This window comes from Salvia splendens, chromosome 22 (genome assembly GCF_004379255.2).
Source record: "Salvia splendens isolate huo1 chromosome 22, SspV2, whole genome shotgun sequence".
Taxonomy (NCBI): domain Eukaryota; kingdom Viridiplantae; phylum Streptophyta; class Magnoliopsida; order Lamiales; family Lamiaceae; genus Salvia; species Salvia splendens.
This window is the reverse complement of record NC_056053.1, coordinates 7,959,177-7,978,516: the sequence shown is the minus strand read 5'-3', so window position 1 is coordinate 7,978,516 and position 19,340 is coordinate 7,959,177. Positions and strand designations below refer to the sequence as shown.

Genomic DNA, 19,340 nt, shown 5'->3' with positions numbered 1-19,340 from the left:
TGACATTATTATTCAGTAACATGATGTCGTCGAACCATGATCAGTGCTACCTCATGAAATTGTCTATGCTTCTAAATCCTTACACGATTGACCATCTCATGTCATGACATGTTTGAACCATCATTCATTGATGCCAAAATTTTGCAAATTTAATTTGACAATTGAAATATCTTAATTGGCAGCCTACTATGGAATTTGAGACCTGATTCAGTTTCATCCTGTTTTCAAGGCCTATCTCATATTCTTTCGAGCTCTCGTCAGAAGTAAAGTCTCAATCTTTATGAGTTTATTTGAAACCTTAATTTCCAGAATGAACATGATCAAGATCAATGAAACTTAGACCCTGCCATATTTTTTTTCGAACCAATTTATGCAAGTTGGTGATGAGATCTAAAAGAGTCAAACTAGAAGTGTTGTTCTTGTTTCTTGATTAATTCTGCAACCTTTCTGATTAAGACACCTTCAGCAGTGTTGCTACAATTTTGAATTCATTTCATATCCAAGTAAGACTGCTTGATCCATTTTCGAGTTCTTGATACTAGACTTGGAGAAAAGGGTGAGGTTGAGCTTTTCGAATGCACACGGGGAAATAAGTTTCTATACTCAGACATGCGCAAAAGTGATGCACCAGCTAGAGGTAAATTTCTTTTCAAACCCCTGGCGACGAGCTGACTTTTTTTTTTATAAGGGATTTCTTTAAATCGACGAACCTCTATAATCTCCGCATTGCGAGCAACCATGATGATAAGGAAAGGGCGTCCGGCGTATCTTGTGTACTTGAACGGAGAGGAAAGGAAGGAATTGAGAGTGGAAGAAGTGTCAGTAGTACGAGATTTTCTCGACGTGTTTTCCCGAAGCTTTGCCTGGACCGCCACTCGACAAACAATTAGAGTTCACTTTTGTTTTGGAACCAGGGTCTGCGCCAGTATCGAAGGCGCCATACCGAATGGCCCCTAAAGAATTGGCAGAGTTGAAGATTCAGTTGCAAGAATTGTTAGACTTGGGTTTTATCCGACCTAGTGTGACACCGTGGGGAGCGACGGTGTTGTTCGTAAAGAAAAAAAGGATGGAACGATGAGAATGTGCATCGACTATCGTGAGCTCAACAAGATGACCTTGAAGAATAAGTACCCACTGCCGAGGATTTATGATTTGTTTGACCAACTTCGAGGAGCGGGCATATTTTCAAAAATGGACTTGAGGTCGGGATATCATCAACTAAAGGTCCGACGAGAGGATGTACTTAAGACTGTTTTTCGCACTCGTTATGGCCATTATGAATTCGTCGTGATGCCATTTGGGCTGACCAACGCCCCGGTCGTCTTCATGGACTTGATGAACCGAGTTTTCCACGAGTACCTTGACAAGTTCGTGTTAGTCTTCATCGACAATGTTTTAGTATACTCGAAGAATGAGGAGGAACATGGAGGGCATCTGCAAACTGTATTGGAAACGTTACGAAGGGAGAAACTTTATGCCAAGTTTAGTAAGTGTGAATTTTAGTTGACTCGAGTGAACTTTCTTGGTCATATCGTGACGGCAAATGGGATTCAAGTAGACCCCGCAAAGGTTGAGACTGTGCAAAATTGGAAATCGCAGAAAACGCCGAGTGAAATCCGCAGTTTCTTGGGATTGGCGGGATACTACCGATGCTTCATCGAGGGATTCTCTAAAATCGCGAGACCAATGACACAATTGTTGAACAAAGGAAACAAAGTGGTTTGGATGCCGGAATGCGAGGCGAGTTTCCAACTGTTGAAAGAAAAGTTGACCACAACACCTGTTCTAACGGTGTCGGCAGCCAACAAGGACTTCGTCGTCTCTACTGATACAAAAAAAAAACTAGGACTTGGATGCGTGTTGATGCAAGATGGGAAAGTGATAGCATATGCTTCCCGACAGTTGAGATCGAATGAGCTGAATTTTCCGACCCATGATTTGGAACTAGCAGCAGTAGTGTACGCACTGAGAATTTGGAGACACCATCTCTATGAAGTGAGATGCGAGATATATACGGATCATAAGAGTCTCAAGTACTTCGAGCAAAAGGAGCTAAATATGCGACAACGACATGGGTTAGAAGTCGTGAAAGACTATGACTGTGGTATTCACTATCATCCGGGCAAGGCGAACGTAGTGGCAAATGCTTTGAGTAAGAAGGACCAGCCTCAATTGGCTTTGTTGCTAACTCAGGAGGAAGCATTTATCCGTGAGTTCGATAAGATGCAGTTGGAAATAGTAAAAGCGCCCGAGACAGTAGGAGAAAGAATAGCGACGCTAGTGATTGAGTCAGATTTGAGAACCAAGCTCATAGAAGCCCAACGACGTGATGAGAAGTTGGAAGAATTACGTGTGAAGGTGAGAACCGAGAAACATGATCATTTTCGTGAAGAGGCGAACAATGCTTTGACGTTCGATGGATGATTATGTGTGCCGAAAGACGAGGCACTGAAAGATGAGATTTTGAGTGAAGCATATGACACACCTTACACTGCTCACCCTGGAAGTACGAAGATGTATCGAGATTTGAAGCAACGTTTTTGGTGGAATGGGATGAAAGGAGACGTAGCGTCACATGTGGAACGATGTCTAGCGTGCCAACAAGTGAATGCCTTACACCAGCGGCCATATGGGATGTTGCAACCACTCGAAATTCCCGAATGGAAGTGGGAGCATATAGCCATGGACTTCGTGATGAGTTTGCCAAAGTCACAAAAGGGCAACACTGCGATTTGGGTGATTAACGATCGACTGACTAAAAGCGCGCACTTCTTACCGATTAACGATTTCCTATGGATCGGACAAATTAGCTAAGATCTACGTGAGTGAGAATGTACGTTTGCATGGAGTGCCAAAGACTTTTGTGTCCGACCGCGATACGAAGTTCACATCAAAGTTTTGGATGAGTTTGCAATGGGAATTGGGCACACAACAAAACTTCAGCACTGCTTATCAACTGCAATCGGACGGACAGTCAGAGAGGACGATTCAAACGCTTGAGGATATACTACGAGCAGTTGTCTTAGATCGAGGGGAAAGTTGGGAAACTGTTCTACCGTTGGTTGAATTCGCCTACAACAATAGCTACCAAGCGACGATCGATATGGCTCCGTATGAAGCTTTATACGGCAGGAAGTGTCAATCCCCACTATATATGGATGAAGTTGGCGAGAGGAAGATGTTAAGACCCAACGCTATAAAGGAAATGACCGAAATTGTGCATCAAATCCGCGCAAGGATCAAGGAAGCTCAAGATAGGCAGAAGTCGTATGCTGACGTGCGTCGAACGGAAATCAAATTCGACGTTGGTGACAAAGTGTTCTTGAAAGTATCCCCGACGAAAGAAGTTGTGAGGTTTGGAATGAAGGGCAAGTTGAAATCGCGCTTTGTAGGACCGTACGAGTTTATCGATGAAGTAGGTCCTGTAGCGTATCGTTTGGCGTTACCTCCCAGTTTGGGAATGTGCACAACATGTTCCAAGTGTCGCAGTTGCGCAAGTACGTGTTTGACCCTAAGCATGTGATTCGTCAAGAAGAAGTGATCCTAAACCCCGACATGAGCTACGAGGAAAGGCCAGAGGCAATCCTAGATCGGAAGATACAAGAGTTGCGAAACAAGTCGATAGCATTCGTGAAAGTGTTGGAAACACCATGGTTCCAAGGAAGCCACGTGGGAGTTAGAAGATGGAATTAAAGAAAAGTACCCCGAGTTGTTTATGTAAGACGATCAAATTTCGGGACGAAATTTCTGTTAAGGTGGGTAGAATGTAACGACCCGCTAAATCGTTACCTACACGAAAGAATAAACCACGTATCAAATACACTTTCGACAACAAATCGAGACGAAAAGTTGGATAAGAACCGCGTCACATCAGGCACGTTTTCCAATTGGATAAGAATCGCGTCACATCAGGCACGTTTTCCAATTAGATAAGAATCACGTCACATCAGGCACGTTTTTCAACGCCACATTAATTACGCGTCACATCGAAACGAAAAGACGTGAATTTTTGTCTTTTATGATAAATTTTTTCTATAAATAGCACCTCCTTTCATTTCATTTCTTTGACGTCAATTTAGAAATCCGAGAGAGAGAAAACGAGAGAAGGAAAACCGAGAGTTAGAAGAGAGAGAGAGCGCCGCCGGAGGCGGCGACGGTGGACGGCGGCGCTGCAGACCGCGACTGCGGATTCGTGGCAGCGGCGGCAGCGGTGAAGGGAGAGGGACGAATCGTGTCAACGTTTGTTCTACCGTTCGTTTTTCTTGATTCAAGAAGGTATAACTAAGATTTTCTTCTCATCTCCTTCATTGAAACTTTATTCTTGAATCCTACATGCATATAGAGGGTGTAGGAATCATAGATCGCAAAGTTAATCGGTGGGAAAGTGAGTTTGCTTGAGAACTTTGATAGTTATGCGATTGTTGATTAAGTTGTGTGAAGTTTGATTTGAATCCTTGGTAAATGATCTAAGTTTATGTGCAAACATGTTAAGAGAGTCTTATCAAGCATGATTGTGTGTTATAAGCATGAGAAAATTTTGTTTGGATGATTGGGGAAGAAACTCAAATTTCGAAATTTTGAGTATGAAATTTGTGGTGTTCGGACATTGGATTCCGACGTGTATTTGACTGACCAAACGGTCGAATTTTGATACGAAAATTTTACTGAATAAATTTCAAGGTGATTTCTGTGTCTCGTATAAATTTCAGCCCTTTTTGTCGAAAAATGAATTTTTGAAAAATGTTTGAAGTCGACTGCGCAATTCTGCCAGTAACGTGTGCTCTCGGCCAGAATGTTTCGAAATCTGTTTGACCGACCAAATGACCTCCGTTTGATGTGATTCTTGAACTAGATGAAAATTTTAAGTGTCTTCTGAGTCTTGTGAAAATTTCAGCCTTATTGGACATTGTATGAATTTACGGTGAATTTTTCAAATGAACTGCGCAGTGCTGCTAGAATTTTATGTTCCGATCAGAGAGTTGCATAAATGTTTTGACTGACCAAATGATATGATTCGGTGTGAAATTTTAACTGGGTGAACTTGAATGTGTCTAATGTGTCGTGACCAAATTTTAGCGTCATATGAGGAAGGATGAATTTTTGGTGAATTTTTGAAGTTGACTGTGCAATTCTGCCAGAAAATGTTTTCTCGACCAGTAGGTTACGTTTCCGAATTGACCGACCAAAAGGGGATATTTTGATATGAAATTTAAACTGGGAGTTATTTGATGAGTCTACTGCATTTTGGTAAAATTTTAGCCCCAACGGAAGTCGGGTAAATTTTTAATGATTTTTACAAAATGGTTGCGCAGTTCTGCCAAATTTTTATCTTTACAAGATGACTATATTGTTATGTTATAAGTGATATACATGATTTATATATGGGTAAGAGAATGATAAAAGGAACGATAGGACATGCATGATAATATAAGTTTACGAAAGGCTGATCTGTTTTGTCGTTGGCAAGGGTGATTGAGTATACGTGAGCTCGAGGAACGAGGGTTGCCTTAAATGGATATTGAATGGTTTAAGCAAACGAGGTGGGCTTTCTTTTACTAAATTCTTTTACGCTTTCAAAAGTATGATTATGGTGTAATAAGGGTGGTTTAAAGTGTTATGTCATGCCATGTTTGTTTTGATGATGAGATTGTGTCTGATGCCTAGTTTGTGAGTGCGCTCCATTAGGCTATAGGGCTATGAATGAAACGAATTCGGGTCTGAGTAGGGCCGCAAACCCTATCAGGCTAGTGTACACAGATGGGATCGTGAGCCGTCCTTGCTAGTCGGCCGGTCTCGTGGGCGAATAGTGTGGCCACACTTTCGTCGCACTATGGAAAGAGAATGTGATTGAATGATTGATGAGAAAGTGGGGAGATTGATTGTCTGGCCAGACTTTGAAATATTTTTGTGTTCTCGTGATATTTCTTAACTTCATAAAACTCGAGATCACTGGTATGGATGACATAACTGTTTTTATGAAAATGTTTTCGGCATGAGCCCATTGAGTACAACAAGTACTCAGCCCTGCATGTGTTTTCCCTATGTGCAGGTTGAGCGGGATGTTGCGGTGGATGTTGAGTCGGCTTAGGGAATATGGATGCGTTGTGTCTTCATACACAGGCGTCATCCTTGACTCTCTTTGAAACCTTAATTCCGCTGCTATATATATTTTGAACTAAAATTCTTTTAAGCTAATTGAGTCTTTCTTATGAACTGAAATCCTTAAATGTTATTCTTAAATGTTTGTCCCTTGGTCACGATCGCCTCGTTTGTAACACCCCTAGCATGGGCGGTCGTGACAAGTTATGACCTTCAGTATGACCACACCTCCAGACATGTTTTCTTCAAAGGATGGAATATTCTTCTTGGAACTACTAGCTCACCTCTTTATTTTGTAACCATGTATGTGGCAAGTTCTTTCTTGCAGAAGTGAAATTCTTTTTAGCTCGGTATCACTACATATATTGCTTCATACTCAATGATTTTTTTTGCTTTCTGCAACACCAAGTTAAGGCTATCATGTTCTCTTCTTCCTTAACGGGTTGATCGTGTTAAATTTCTGAAAAGTTCCATTCACTTTGAGTTGTCTTTAACAAACCCACGAACCCATTGATGTGATTTCATCTTTTTCCAATAACATGATGTTGTTGAACCATCATTTGTACTACTTCATGACATTTGTCTATGTATCTAAATCCTGCCGCGACTGATTATTTTAGGCCTTGACATGTTTGAACGATGTCATTCATTGTTGTCCGGAATTTTTGCAAATTGTGATCTAGCAGTCGGCTATGGAATTTGAGAATTTTTGCAGTTTCATCCTATTTCCATGACCTATCTCATGTTCTTCCGAGCTCTCATCAGAAGTAAATTCTCAAATCTCTATGGGTTTTATTTGATACCTCTAAACCATTTAATTCTTAGAATGGACGGGTTGAGTCCAATGGAACTCAATCATTGCAATGTTGTTCTTGTTTCCTTGATTAATTTTGGAGCCTCCCCGACTAAAGACATCCTTAGCAATGTTGCAACAATTTGAAATCTATTCATATCCAAGTAAGACTGTTGGGTCAAATTTCGAATCCTTGATGCTAGATGGTAGGAAAATGCAGTAGTCGACTCGGATATGCACAAGGGATAAGTTTCTATAGTCAGACATGCTCAAAAATGACACACTAACTAGAAGCGTCTACATAACCGACGAGATACATATATGAGTGAATGATCGATCGAGCGATAAGCGAGTAAAGAATATGAGAAGATGTATTTAAGGTCACCATCGTGCGAGGAAATTGTAGAGGAAGTACAAGCCCCTTCATAGAGTTTATTGCACAAAATAAATATCTTCAACAAGAGAGAACATATGAAAGGTGACGAGAAAGAGCCACGGGACGACGAGACGATCGAGAAAAGAAATGTGTGATAATACCAAGAATATTAGAAAATTGTGTGGGAGTTGGAAGACAAAACGTGGAGAGTTAATAGAAATTTTCATGAGAGAACCGACCAAGGCCGAATCATGGATACGCGCACTGGAGCGAATTTTCGCAATCCTAGGATGCAAATGATGGAGAACGGTTAAGTTGTATGAACTACCAACTGACCGACGCTGCCGACTTCTGGTGGGACACCAGGATGAAGACAATGCCCCGAGACCAAGCAAAATGAATGACTTGGGAAGGCTTCAAGGCGGAAGTGTATAGCAAGTACGTGCCGAAGAGCTACCGGAAGGCGAAGGCGTCTGAATTCTACAATCTGACCCAAGGACGTATGACCGTGCACTCAACAGCATGACACGATATGCACCTGATCAAGTCAATACAGACGAGAAGTTGTCTGATAAGTTCCGCGAGGGACTAAAGCACGAGATAAAGATGTCATTGGCGAGCCGTGGGAGACTTCCCTACGCGGAAGCACTGGCTCTAGCACTGGATATTGAGGCAGCGATGCCTAAGGAGAGAGCTAAGGAAATCACTACCTCGTCATCACACCACTCCTAAGAGAAATGGAAGTGGGATGATTCCAGGATTCCTTACGACGAAAAACGGTACCAGTCGAGTCAGCATCGATCTCAACACGGAGAGGAGATGGAGGAAATGAAAGTGGAAGACGTCGCTGTTGTGCGAGGATTTCCAGAGGTTTTTCCGAAGTGTTACCTGGACCGCCGCCAGATCGACAAGGGGAGTTTGCGATCGACCTCGAACCAGGAGCCGCACCTGTATCTAAGGCACCGTATCGAATGGCGTCTAAAGAGTGGGAGGAACTCAAGATACAACTTCAAGAGCTCATGGACCTAGGATTCGTTAGGCCTAGTGCCTCACCGTGGGGCACATCGGTGCTTTTCATCAAGAAAAAGGACGGGTCGATTAGAATGTGTATCGACTATAGAGAGTTGAACAAATTGACTCTCAAGAACTAGTATTCACTGCCGAGGATAGATGACCTGTTTGACCAACTTCGAGGGGCCGGTGTGTTCTCAAAGATGGACTTAAGGTCTGGATACCATCAGTTAAGAGTCAGAGGAAAAGGCCTTTCGTACGAGATATGACCACTATGAGTTTGTTGTGATGCCGTTTGGGTTGACTAATGCACCTGCAGTATTCATGAACTTGATGAATCGAGTGTTCCACCCATACTTGGATAAATTTGTCTTGATCTTCATAGATGACGTACTCGTCTACTCGAAGAATGAGAAAGAGCACGAGGAACATCTACGAATCACCTTGGAGACGTTGAGGACCGAGAAGCTATACGCTAAATTCAGCAAGTGTGAGTTTTGGCTGAACGAAGTCAATTTTCTCGGTCACATTGTGTCGGCAGAAGGAATCCGAGTGGATCCCGCCGAGGTTGAGGCGGTACAACAATGGAAGGCACCTTCGACACCAAACGAGATTCGGAGTTTCCTGGGTTTGGCAGGATATTACCGAAGGTTTATAGAAGGATTCTCCAAGATAGCGAGACCAATGACCCAACAACTCAAGAAGGGGGTAAAAGTCAATTGGACCCTGGAGTGTGAGACAAGTTTTCAACTTTTGAAGGAGAAACTGACTACTGCACCAATCTTAGTTGTGCCAGAGCCTGGAATGAGCTACGTGGTCTACACGGACGCTTCGAAGGTGGGACTTGGATGTGTGTTGATGCAGAACAACAAAGTGATCGCGTAAGCGTCACGACAATTGAGACCGCACAAGTTGAACTACCCAACCCACGACTTGGAGCTAGCAGCTGTAGTGCATGCCCTAAAGATTTTGAGACATCATCTCTACGGAGTTCGATGTGTGATCTTTACGGACCACAAAAGCCGGAAATATTTCTTTGAGCAAAAGGATTTAAACATGCGATAATGAAGGTGGCTCGAATTGGTGAAGGACTACGATTGTGGCATCAAATACCACCCAAGCAAGGTAAATGTAGTGGCAGATGCCTTGAGCCGGAAGGGTCATTCCCAACTGGCCACTTTTCTCACCAACAAAGAAAGCCTGGTCCGCGAGTTTAGTAAGATGCGTTTGGAGGTAGTGAGAGCACCTGAAACGGTGGAAGCGCGAATCGCCACTTTAGTTGTTGAACCTGATCTAAGGTCGAGAATTGTTGAAGCACAACGGATGGATGCGAAACTAGAGGAAATACGTGTAGAGGTGCGAACCGGCGAATCTGGAAAATTTAGTTAAGAAGGTGACAACGCTCTTACCTTCAAAGGAAGACTATGCATACCGGATGACGAGGAGCTCAAAAACGAAGTGATGAGCGAAGCACATGAGACTCCTTACACCGCCCACCCAGGAAGTGCGAAAATGTACCAAGACTTAAAGAAGTCCTTTTGGTGGAATGGTATGAAGAGAAATATAGCGGCCTTCGTGGAGCGCTGCTTAGCCTGCCAACAGGTGAAGGCTCTACATCAACGACCGTACGGGAAGTTGAAACCACTAGAAATTCCCGAGTGGAAATGGGAGCACATCGCCATGGATTTTGTGACAGCATTGCCCAAGACGCAAAGAGGGAATATTGCCATATGGGTAATTATAGACCGACTCACCAAGTGTGCGCATTTCATACCGATCACCGTAACGCATGGATCGAGCAAGCTAGCTCGGATCTACATAAAGGAAATAGTGCGACTGCATGGAGTCCCAGTGACAATCACGTCTGACAGTGACCCGAAATTCACTTCAAGATTTTGAATCAGCCTACAACGTGAGCTAGGCACTCGACTGAACTTCAGCACAGCATTCCACCCGCAGACGGACGGGCAATCCGAAAGAACGATCCAAACCTTCGAGGATATGTTAAGAGCCGTGGTGTTAGACCGAGGAGGAAGTTGGGAGTCCGCACTACCACTAATTGAGTTCGCCTACAACAACAGTTTCCAGGCAACGATAAACATGGCGCCGTATGAAGCCTTGTACGGGAGAAAGTGTAGATCCCCGCTCTACTGGGACGAAGTTGGTGAGAGAAGAGTACTTGGACCTGATGCAGTTAAAGAAACGATTAAAATTGTTCGACAAGTTCGTGAAAAGATCAAAGAAGCTTAGGACAGACAAAAGTCGTACGCGGATGTCCGACGAACTGACTTGCAATTTCAAGCGGGCGACAAGGTCTTTCTCAAGGTATCCCCGTCGAAAGAGATAACGCATTTTGGTGTCAAGGGAAAATTAAAACCGCGATTTATTGGGCCTTATGAAATCCTCGAAGGAGTGGGTCCTGTTGCGTACCGACTGGCGCTACCTCCAAGCCTTGGAAACGTGCACAACGTCTTTCATGTGTCGTAGTTGCGGAAATACGTGTTTGACCCAAACTACGTGATTCACTACCAAGAAGTCGCGTTGAACCCGGACTTGAGCTATGAGGAGAGACCCCAAATGATTTTTGACCGAAAGGTCCAGAACGTGAGAAATAAACCAGTTGCTTACGTGAAAGTACAGTGGAGAAACCACGGGCACGAAGAAGCCACGTGGGAGCTTGAGGACAAGATGATAGAATTATACCCAGAACTTTTCCCACGAGAGTACCAAATTTCGGGACGAAATTTCTTTTAAGAGTGGTAGGATGTAACGCCCCACTTTTCGAACCCTAATTTTCGAACCCTAAGACGTTTGCATTAATTACTTTGATTGCCGCAATTAAATGACGAATTGTTATGTATTTGCTTTGGTGACCTAATTCTGATTTGACCGAGTCAAATTCGTCGATTTATGATGTGGCTTTAATTAATTGATGCGGAATGAAATATATATTGCAGTAAATTATATTTTTTTGGGGAGTGAGATTTAAATAGGATCATCAATAATTACCTTGCCCTTTTGTTGAGAAATTTCGACCACTGTTAATTGTTGGAGAGGAATTTTATTTTCTTGGATTTAATTATTTGCTTGAGATAATTATCCAATTAAATCCAAAGCCTAATTACCTTATTTCTTCATGAGAAAATCGACTCCTATTGTTGTACTAAGGGAGATTTCGAAATCTTCCAAATTTTGTGGGAGGGAGGAATTATTTATTATTTATTTGGATCCCTTATTTAGTTCTTTCCATGAATGAATTGGAATATCCTAGCAAATCTTACCTTACTTTATTTTATTAAGGATTTGAAAATTTTTCCTTGTGGGAGGGCCAAATCACACGCCTACTTCCACATAATGTGGGAGGATTTTTATTAATTTTTCTGCTCCGTATTATTTTATTCTGCTGCGTGAAAATACCAAATTAAATCAAAGGCTAATTAAATAGCCAAGATTTTCAAAAATTCCTCCTTATTCCCTCCCTCAAATTCACGCCAATCATCTCCCTCAAATCCCCTCAAATCTTTATTTAATTTATTCTCCCAAATCTTCAAATTAATTGTGGGATATTTTATTTTCAATTCTATAAAAAGAGACTAAACTAAAACCTAAACCCTAGCCACCCAATCCCTCACGCCTACACTCTCTCTCACACGCCCATTCTCTCTTCCCCACTCCTCCCACACTTGTTCTTCTACTCTACTCAAGATCCTTTCGATTTGCCAAGAGTTTGTTGAAGAATCAAAAGTTATATTCGTTTCTACCGATTATTTCGTTCAAGAAAGGTACAATCAAACCTCTATTATTCATTCCTCTCCATCTAAACATTCTTTTGACTCCCTCATGCATATAGTGAGTGTAGGGATTTCAAATCTAAGGATTTAATCGGTGGGAATTTGTAGTTGTATGTGTGTATGCGTTTTGAATGAAATTGTATGAAGATTTAATGAATCATTGGTGAATGATGTATGATTATATGAAAACATGAGTGTGAGGACTCTTTTAAGCATGTTTGTGTGTTAAAACCATGAAAAGGTTGTGTTTGAATGAATGGGGATAAAACCCTAATTCGAATTTTTAAGCATTGAAAACTGTGGATTCGGACAGTAGATTCCGACACGTTTTTGACCGACCAAATGAACTCCTTTTTATTCGCTTCTTCTTTCTGAGTAAACTTCATTATGGCTTCTGTGTTTTGTGTGAATTTCATTTCATTTTAACAAAAGATAAAATTTTGGTGAATTTTTGAAGTTGACTGCGCAATTCTGCCGGAAAATGTTTTCTCGACCAGTAGGTTACGTTTTTTATTTGACCGACCTAAAAAGGTTATTTTGACATGAATATTTAACTGGAAGTTATTTGATGAGTCTATTGCATTGTGGTAAAATTTTAGCCCCAACGGAAGTCGGGTGAGTTTTTAATAATGTTTATAAAATGGTTGCGCAGTGCTGTCAGATTTCTATCCTTACAAAAACAACTATGTTGTTATAAGTGATATACATGATTTATCTATGTGATGACGTGATGTGTTATTCAAAGATGGAAAAAAGGGAAACGTTGGGGACATGCATGATTTTGAGTTGGTATTTTAGACTGATTGTGATACACATAATGTAAAGGTGATAACTCGCGCTCTCGGCGTGACATCAAGGGAAAGGAAATACTTGAAATCTAAGCAGTCGAGGTGAGCTTTCTTTTAACTACGGACCATGTCCTAATCACTTTATCGATGGAAATCACTATGTTTATCATGTCGTGATTTGTTTTAACGTGCCTATCTGATGTGGCTTTTGCCACTATTATTTAAATCGAATTCGGATCCTCGTAGGGCCGCAAACCCTACTTGGATTAGTGTACACCTATGGTAGATCGTGTGCTAGCGTACAGGCTGGCCAGTCTAGTGACCTGGTTTGCGGCCGCATTCCTTGTCATTTATTGGCAGATATGGCTAACGTCTATGGGAAAATGACTGATCAGTCGACTTTTTACAATGGGAAATGATTTTGAGTGCCTCGGGCCTTTCTAAAGCTAAACTTCGATGGTTACTTACGTATGGCATGATAGATAAATAATAATTTTTATGAAAATGTTTTCGGCATAAGTCCACTGAGTATCTTTATAGTACTCAGCCCTACATGTGTTTTCCTTACGTGCGGGTTGAGCGGCGGCGAGAGGTTGGTGGTGTTGAGCAAGTAACTTGAAGAATTAAATGTTTATCTTTGAATTATGGGTGTCGTTGTGTCTTCACACATGACGTCACTCCTTCTCTTGGTCGTTTTCCGCTGCGATATTTCTTTTACTTATTAGTTGTTGGGCCGAACTTAAATTTGTCCGGTTATTGTTTTCTTGTGATTCTGTTGGATAATGTCAAACTCTTAATCGTTTCCTTGGAGTATTAATTGCCGGCCGAACTCATTATTTTAAACCCGAGCCCCTTTCTTGTTTTATACTTAATTGTTCATTTATTATGTCGGTCAAACCTCCTTGATGAAACCCTAGCCTATTTTCCTTGTTATATTTAAGTCCGTTTAAGTCGCGATCGCCACATTTATTATACCCTAGAAGGGCGGTCGTGACATAATAATTCTGATCTATTTAGCAGATTATTTAGACAAATTCTATTCGCGCAATTATCTCATATATTATGTTCATAACTTGAATTAAATCATGCTTTAAGTGTAATTGAAACCTAAAACATACTTTTCTACGGATTTGCCATATTACCTTGAAGATTCTCCAAAGAATCGAAAATGGCGCGTGCCTTCTCCACGTGAAGATCTTGAGTACTAAACCACGAATCTTCAGGCTGGTTCCCAGACTGTACACTGATATCAGTGTGGGCTGATCTCACCAGAATACTAGGACTTAAATAAAGAAGACAAAAATCCCACGTGAAGTAGGAGAGAAAATCGTCCCCTATAGGTATTAGGAGGGGGATGAAAATTTTTGAGTAAAAAAAATTATATTTTCTGTCTTTTATTCTCCTATTTATATTAAGTCAAATATTGGGCATAGTCATGGATCTATGGAAGGTTTTGGATATGATCTCCCCCAATTAGCTTTTTACTAATTAAATTGAACCCACAATTTAATAAGAGCTTATATTGGAATATTACGAGCAGCCACTACAAAAGTAATATTGCACTGCCCATCCAAATCCGAAATTATAAGTAATCTCGGTGGCAGTCGCCATGGCGACATGCTGATGTCTATGCACTGTTGACATGAAGGCCAACATATAACACTTAGCCATCTCATTCGCCTTATGCCATCTCGTACTGCCTGCGCGGCATTAGCCGCCGGCACAGGAGGTCGTGGATTAGTGAGCACAAAGTTGTACTCATCGGCTGTGAGAACGATGTCCAAATTTTGTTTCCATTCTATGTAATTTTGGCCCTCGAGTTTGTTTTCTTTAAGAATTGCAGAAAGAGGATTGAATGACATTTTGACGGTTTAGGTTGCACTGCAAAACAAGATTTACTATTTGTCATAAATTTATGTAATGAAATTGAATAGATTAACCATAGAACTTTTCAAAATCTTACAACTGTAAAATTAAAATTTTGTATCCTCAAGCAGAGGTCAATACGCATTAAAATTTTAGCATTTTTACAGGTCACAACACCGACGAATAGTCCAGAGACCGCAGCACGGCATAGCAGCCAAATATTGCCTAAGCACGACCATCAGATTTAGCATTACAAAATCTCATTTCTACAATACACTCCCATAACAATGCTCATGTGTTGATAACAAGACCAAGCTATCTCATAAATTTTGTTTGGACTTCTGAAACTTGTAATTTCTTAGGATTATTGTCCCAATAGCATGGGTGACGATAATATTAGAAGCTAATTTCTAGTCCATACTCTTTATGATTAAGAAGCCCACCTACACGAACTTAATATTTCTTAGGATTATTGTCCCCACAACATGTGTGACGATAATATTCAGAAAATGGCTTCATAATTTGCGGACCAATCGATGGAGACCATATACAAAACATAGTTAGCAATTATCGCTTAGAGATTTTAGTTATGGTTTTTCATTAATTGTCCTTAGCCTTAAGGTAGAAAAGATTTAATTAAATTTTGTTGGTGTTTAATTGGTTGGATAATTAAAACTTTTATCATCTTTTAATATCTTATTTAAGGATGTTATATTAATTACTAAAGTTTCTATAAGATTCTATAAGATGTATCTAAAATAAATTGAATTATTTATACCTTGGACTTACATAAATAATTAAATTTAAATTAATTCCTCATTCAAGACTAGGAAGAGTATAATTTTATTATTTAATGTATTCCTACATATCTATCCTTATTAGGATTCTAGATATATAATAATTAGGAAACTATTTAATTATTCTTGTCTATATCATTTAAGAATAAAATAAAATATATTTATTTCCATAGATATAGTCAATAATCAAAATATTCCTAAAATCTAGGGAAATCTTCCCAAAATATTTTATTTACATCAAATATTAATATGTTAATGATTTCTATTAATTCAATGAATTAAATAATCATAAAATAATATTTCATCGTTATCTCATCGATCGAGGTTCGCACGAATCGACGACGACGAAAATCCAACGAGTTCACCGTCCGAATCCCGACGCACACAGCTTCTCGGACGCCTGCGCACGTCGCCGTTCAGCGCCCGGGAGCGTCATCTCGGCCAGCGACTCGCGTCGTCACGCGCCGCTCTCGGTCCTACGTCGCACCCTCTCGCCCAACGCCCTAGCTTGGCGGGTGTCGACAGCTCTCGGCCAGCCGTCGTCTCCCGTCTCGGCCAGGCGCACGTCGCCCGCTCCCACTGGCTCAGCCAGCGTCACGCCACGGGGCATGTCGCTCTCGGCCTTGGCCTGGTGTAGAAGACCGGGACTTCTGCATAGGGTTCGAGGCTCGGCGGCTCAGTGTCTCGATAGGTTCTCGGTCGAACCGCCGCACCGCGCCAGGCTTCTTCTGTCATCCTTGTGTAGGTGCAGCCTAGGGTTTGCAACCTCTCACGATAGGTAGTTTATGCCTATTTGGGTTGTGAAATTCTTATTTTTCTTTGTTCAGAATTGACCGTGTTATCTTAGAGTGGACGACGCCCACAACCGGTCTACTAAAACAAAGACTTAGACTTTGTTAAGTTACTTATACATTTAAACATGCAATAAACATCTATTAAATGTAAAACATAACAACATTATGACAAAAATAATCTGTTTCATTCCTTCGAAAATAAAATAAGAGTTTTTACGGTATTCAATCACTCAAAAGGTGATTTCTAGTATACAAACTCTAACACTCTCCACTAACATTATTTACTCTACCCTTCCTCTCCATCTCTCTTATTTTTTCCCTTATTTATTAAAACTCGTGTCGAACCCAAAGTTCATACTCTTTGGGGACGGAGGGAGTATATTAGTTTTAAATGATGTATGAATGGAATGAGTTAATGAAATGTGAGGCCTCTTTACTAGGCATGCACAACGGTTCCGAACCATCGGTTCCGGATCATGAACCGGCGGTTCCGGTTCATGAACCCGCCAAGGGTCCCGGCGGTTCCGGTTCCGGTTCAAAAAACCGTCGGTTCACGAGGCGGTTCAAAACCGCCGGTTTTTGGCATGAACCGGCGGTTCAACCGAAAATTTTAAAAAAAAAACTTTTTATTTATAAAAATTGATTTTTAAACTTAAAAACAATTTTTACAAATAAATGAATACAAAAAATTCATAATAGCCCATAGATATTTGATGGGCTTGTGAATTTATGAAACCATTCTTGGTTGTTTCTCTTTTAAGAGACATCCTTGAATGTTTTATGTTTCACTTTCGATGTGGGACAAAATCATTCTTGGCTGTTTCTTTTTTATACAGACATCCTTGAATGTTTTATGTTTCACTTTCGATGTGGTACAAAATATGTTGAAGTACTTTCTTTTATAACTACATGTTTAGAGCATTCATTCATCTTTTTCCAATGTGGGATACAAAACTTTCTTTTGTCTTCTATTTTTCTTCATGTTTTGTATGATATATATAAACAAAATTATTATTCATATAATGAAATGATGTTAGATGTGTTGTGGCACATAATAATGAAGTGGAAGCGTTGTGGGGCTCAAGAGTAGACGTGGCAGCGTGATGGTGGTGGGTTCGAGGGATTCATGTGAACGCATGTGCTCTTCACCTCTTTATGAGCCCCCGTGGACCCAACCGCCCCCCTATCCGCTTCCCCTCTCATTTCCCGTTCTCTAATTACTTCTCTCCTAATATTTCTTTTATTTTCTTAATCTAAAACTTCCCCTTCATAATGTCACACTTATATTTTACTAATACCCCCTCTCTCTCTACTCACGAACTGTTTTATCATTTTTAATTTTTTACAATTTATAAAATTATTAGCACATTTCACTAACTTTCTATATTCACAATCTACTACATAAGACTCGTACTAAAAATGCGTCTCGCATTCCACTCATTTTTTCTTCACAAAGTCAAAAATTTCTTAAAACTCGCGTCGAGTTATAAATTGTGGACACATGGTGTAGTTCATATATTCACCCAACAAAGTTCTTATCCCGATTTCTTTTTTGTTTTGATTTCACCCGAATAAATATTGCTCTTCTCGTTCACCAATAAATGTTTTATTTTACCATTTCCGTCCGTCCATCAATAAATGTACTATTTACTTTTTACTACATTTGTGGACACCATATTCAATAACTTTATCCAACTCATATTTCATTATAATACTAATATACTTCCTCCGTCCCACAAGAATATGAACTCTTTCCTTCTTAGTTCGTCCCACAAGAATATGCACTTTCTAATTTTGGAAAGTCTTCTCTCTCCAATGAGGTGAGACCCATTCTCCGCTGACAATACTTTAATTACTTTTTTTTTCTCTACCTCTCTTTTACTTTACCAATTTTACATTAAAACTCGTGCTAACCCAAAATGCATATTCTTTGGGGACGGATGGAGTATAAAATAAGGATCCGTCTTTAACTAACATATTTTCATTCATTTTCTATTGCTCCCTCCGTCCCCAAAGAATATGCACTTTGGGTTCGGCACATGTTTTAATGCAAAATTTGGAAAGTACGAGAGAGGAAGAGAGACAAAGTAATTAAAGTATTGTAAGTGGAAAATGAGCCTCACCTTATTAGAGTGAAAAGAGTTTCTAAAATTAGAAAATGCATATTTTCGTGGGATTAGCTAAAAAAAAGAATATATATTCTTTTGAGACGAATGAGGTGTATCATGTTAAATATGGACTTGTAATCATGGACAGAGAGAGTAAGATACTTAAAAAGGGAGAGAGGTTATTAATTGAAAACAAAATCCGTGATCAAAGGATTATAAGTAGGCCCCACACCCGTTGGCATTTGACATTTTCTCTACAACACTCCCATTTTAACACCACTCCTTTCCCATTCCCTCACCTCACCACCACCATGAACCCCTCCCAAACCACGGCGGCACAAGACCTCTCCTCCTCCTCCTTGTCCACCGCCTGCCGATGTAGGAAGAGGAGAAGGAGGAGCAAGAGAAGAAATGAAAATCCAGATGAGAAAATTGAGGTGGATAAGAAGATAGTGGCGCTGCAGAAAATAGTTCCCGGCGGCGAGAGGCTTCCGGTGGATGAGCTCTTTCAAGAGACGGCGGAGTATATATTTGCGTTGGAAAGCCAAGTTGAGGCATTAAGGTTTCTTGCTGCCTTCGTTCATACTTCCGACAAGGCAAAGAGGAAGCTCGGTGCTTGATTTTTTTTTTATTTTTTTATTTTATTTTATTTTTTATTTTTCATATTTGTCTTTCTGTCTATCCCTCCTTTTATATATGGAAATATGGAATTTCTTTAGGCCAAATATATAAATAAATAATGGTTAACCACACTGAATTATAGTGGTCGGTTTGGATATATGTCAAGATAGGATGAGGAAAAGGAGTTTTGGTGTATTTGGTTTTCAAGAATCATACTGCCTCAGTTAAATGGAAGTGAAGATGTTTCTTTTCGGGATGTTATTTAATAAAAATTGCATTAATTGAGTTAAATAATA

The 19,340-nt window shown here is 40.4% G+C and overlaps 1 protein-coding gene across 1 annotated transcript; it reads left to right on the top strand.

The window, feature by feature from the left end:
• Positions 1-18,734: 18,734 nt before the first annotated feature.
• On the top strand, positions 18,735-19,043 carry LOC121786672 (transcription factor PAR1-like). Its single transcript, XM_042185305.1, has one exon. It carries the CDS (start codon positions 18,735-18,737, stop codon positions 19,041-19,043), a length of 309 nt encoding a protein of 102 aa, XP_042041239.1.
• The last annotated feature ends 297 nt before the right edge of the window (positions 19,044-19,340 follow it).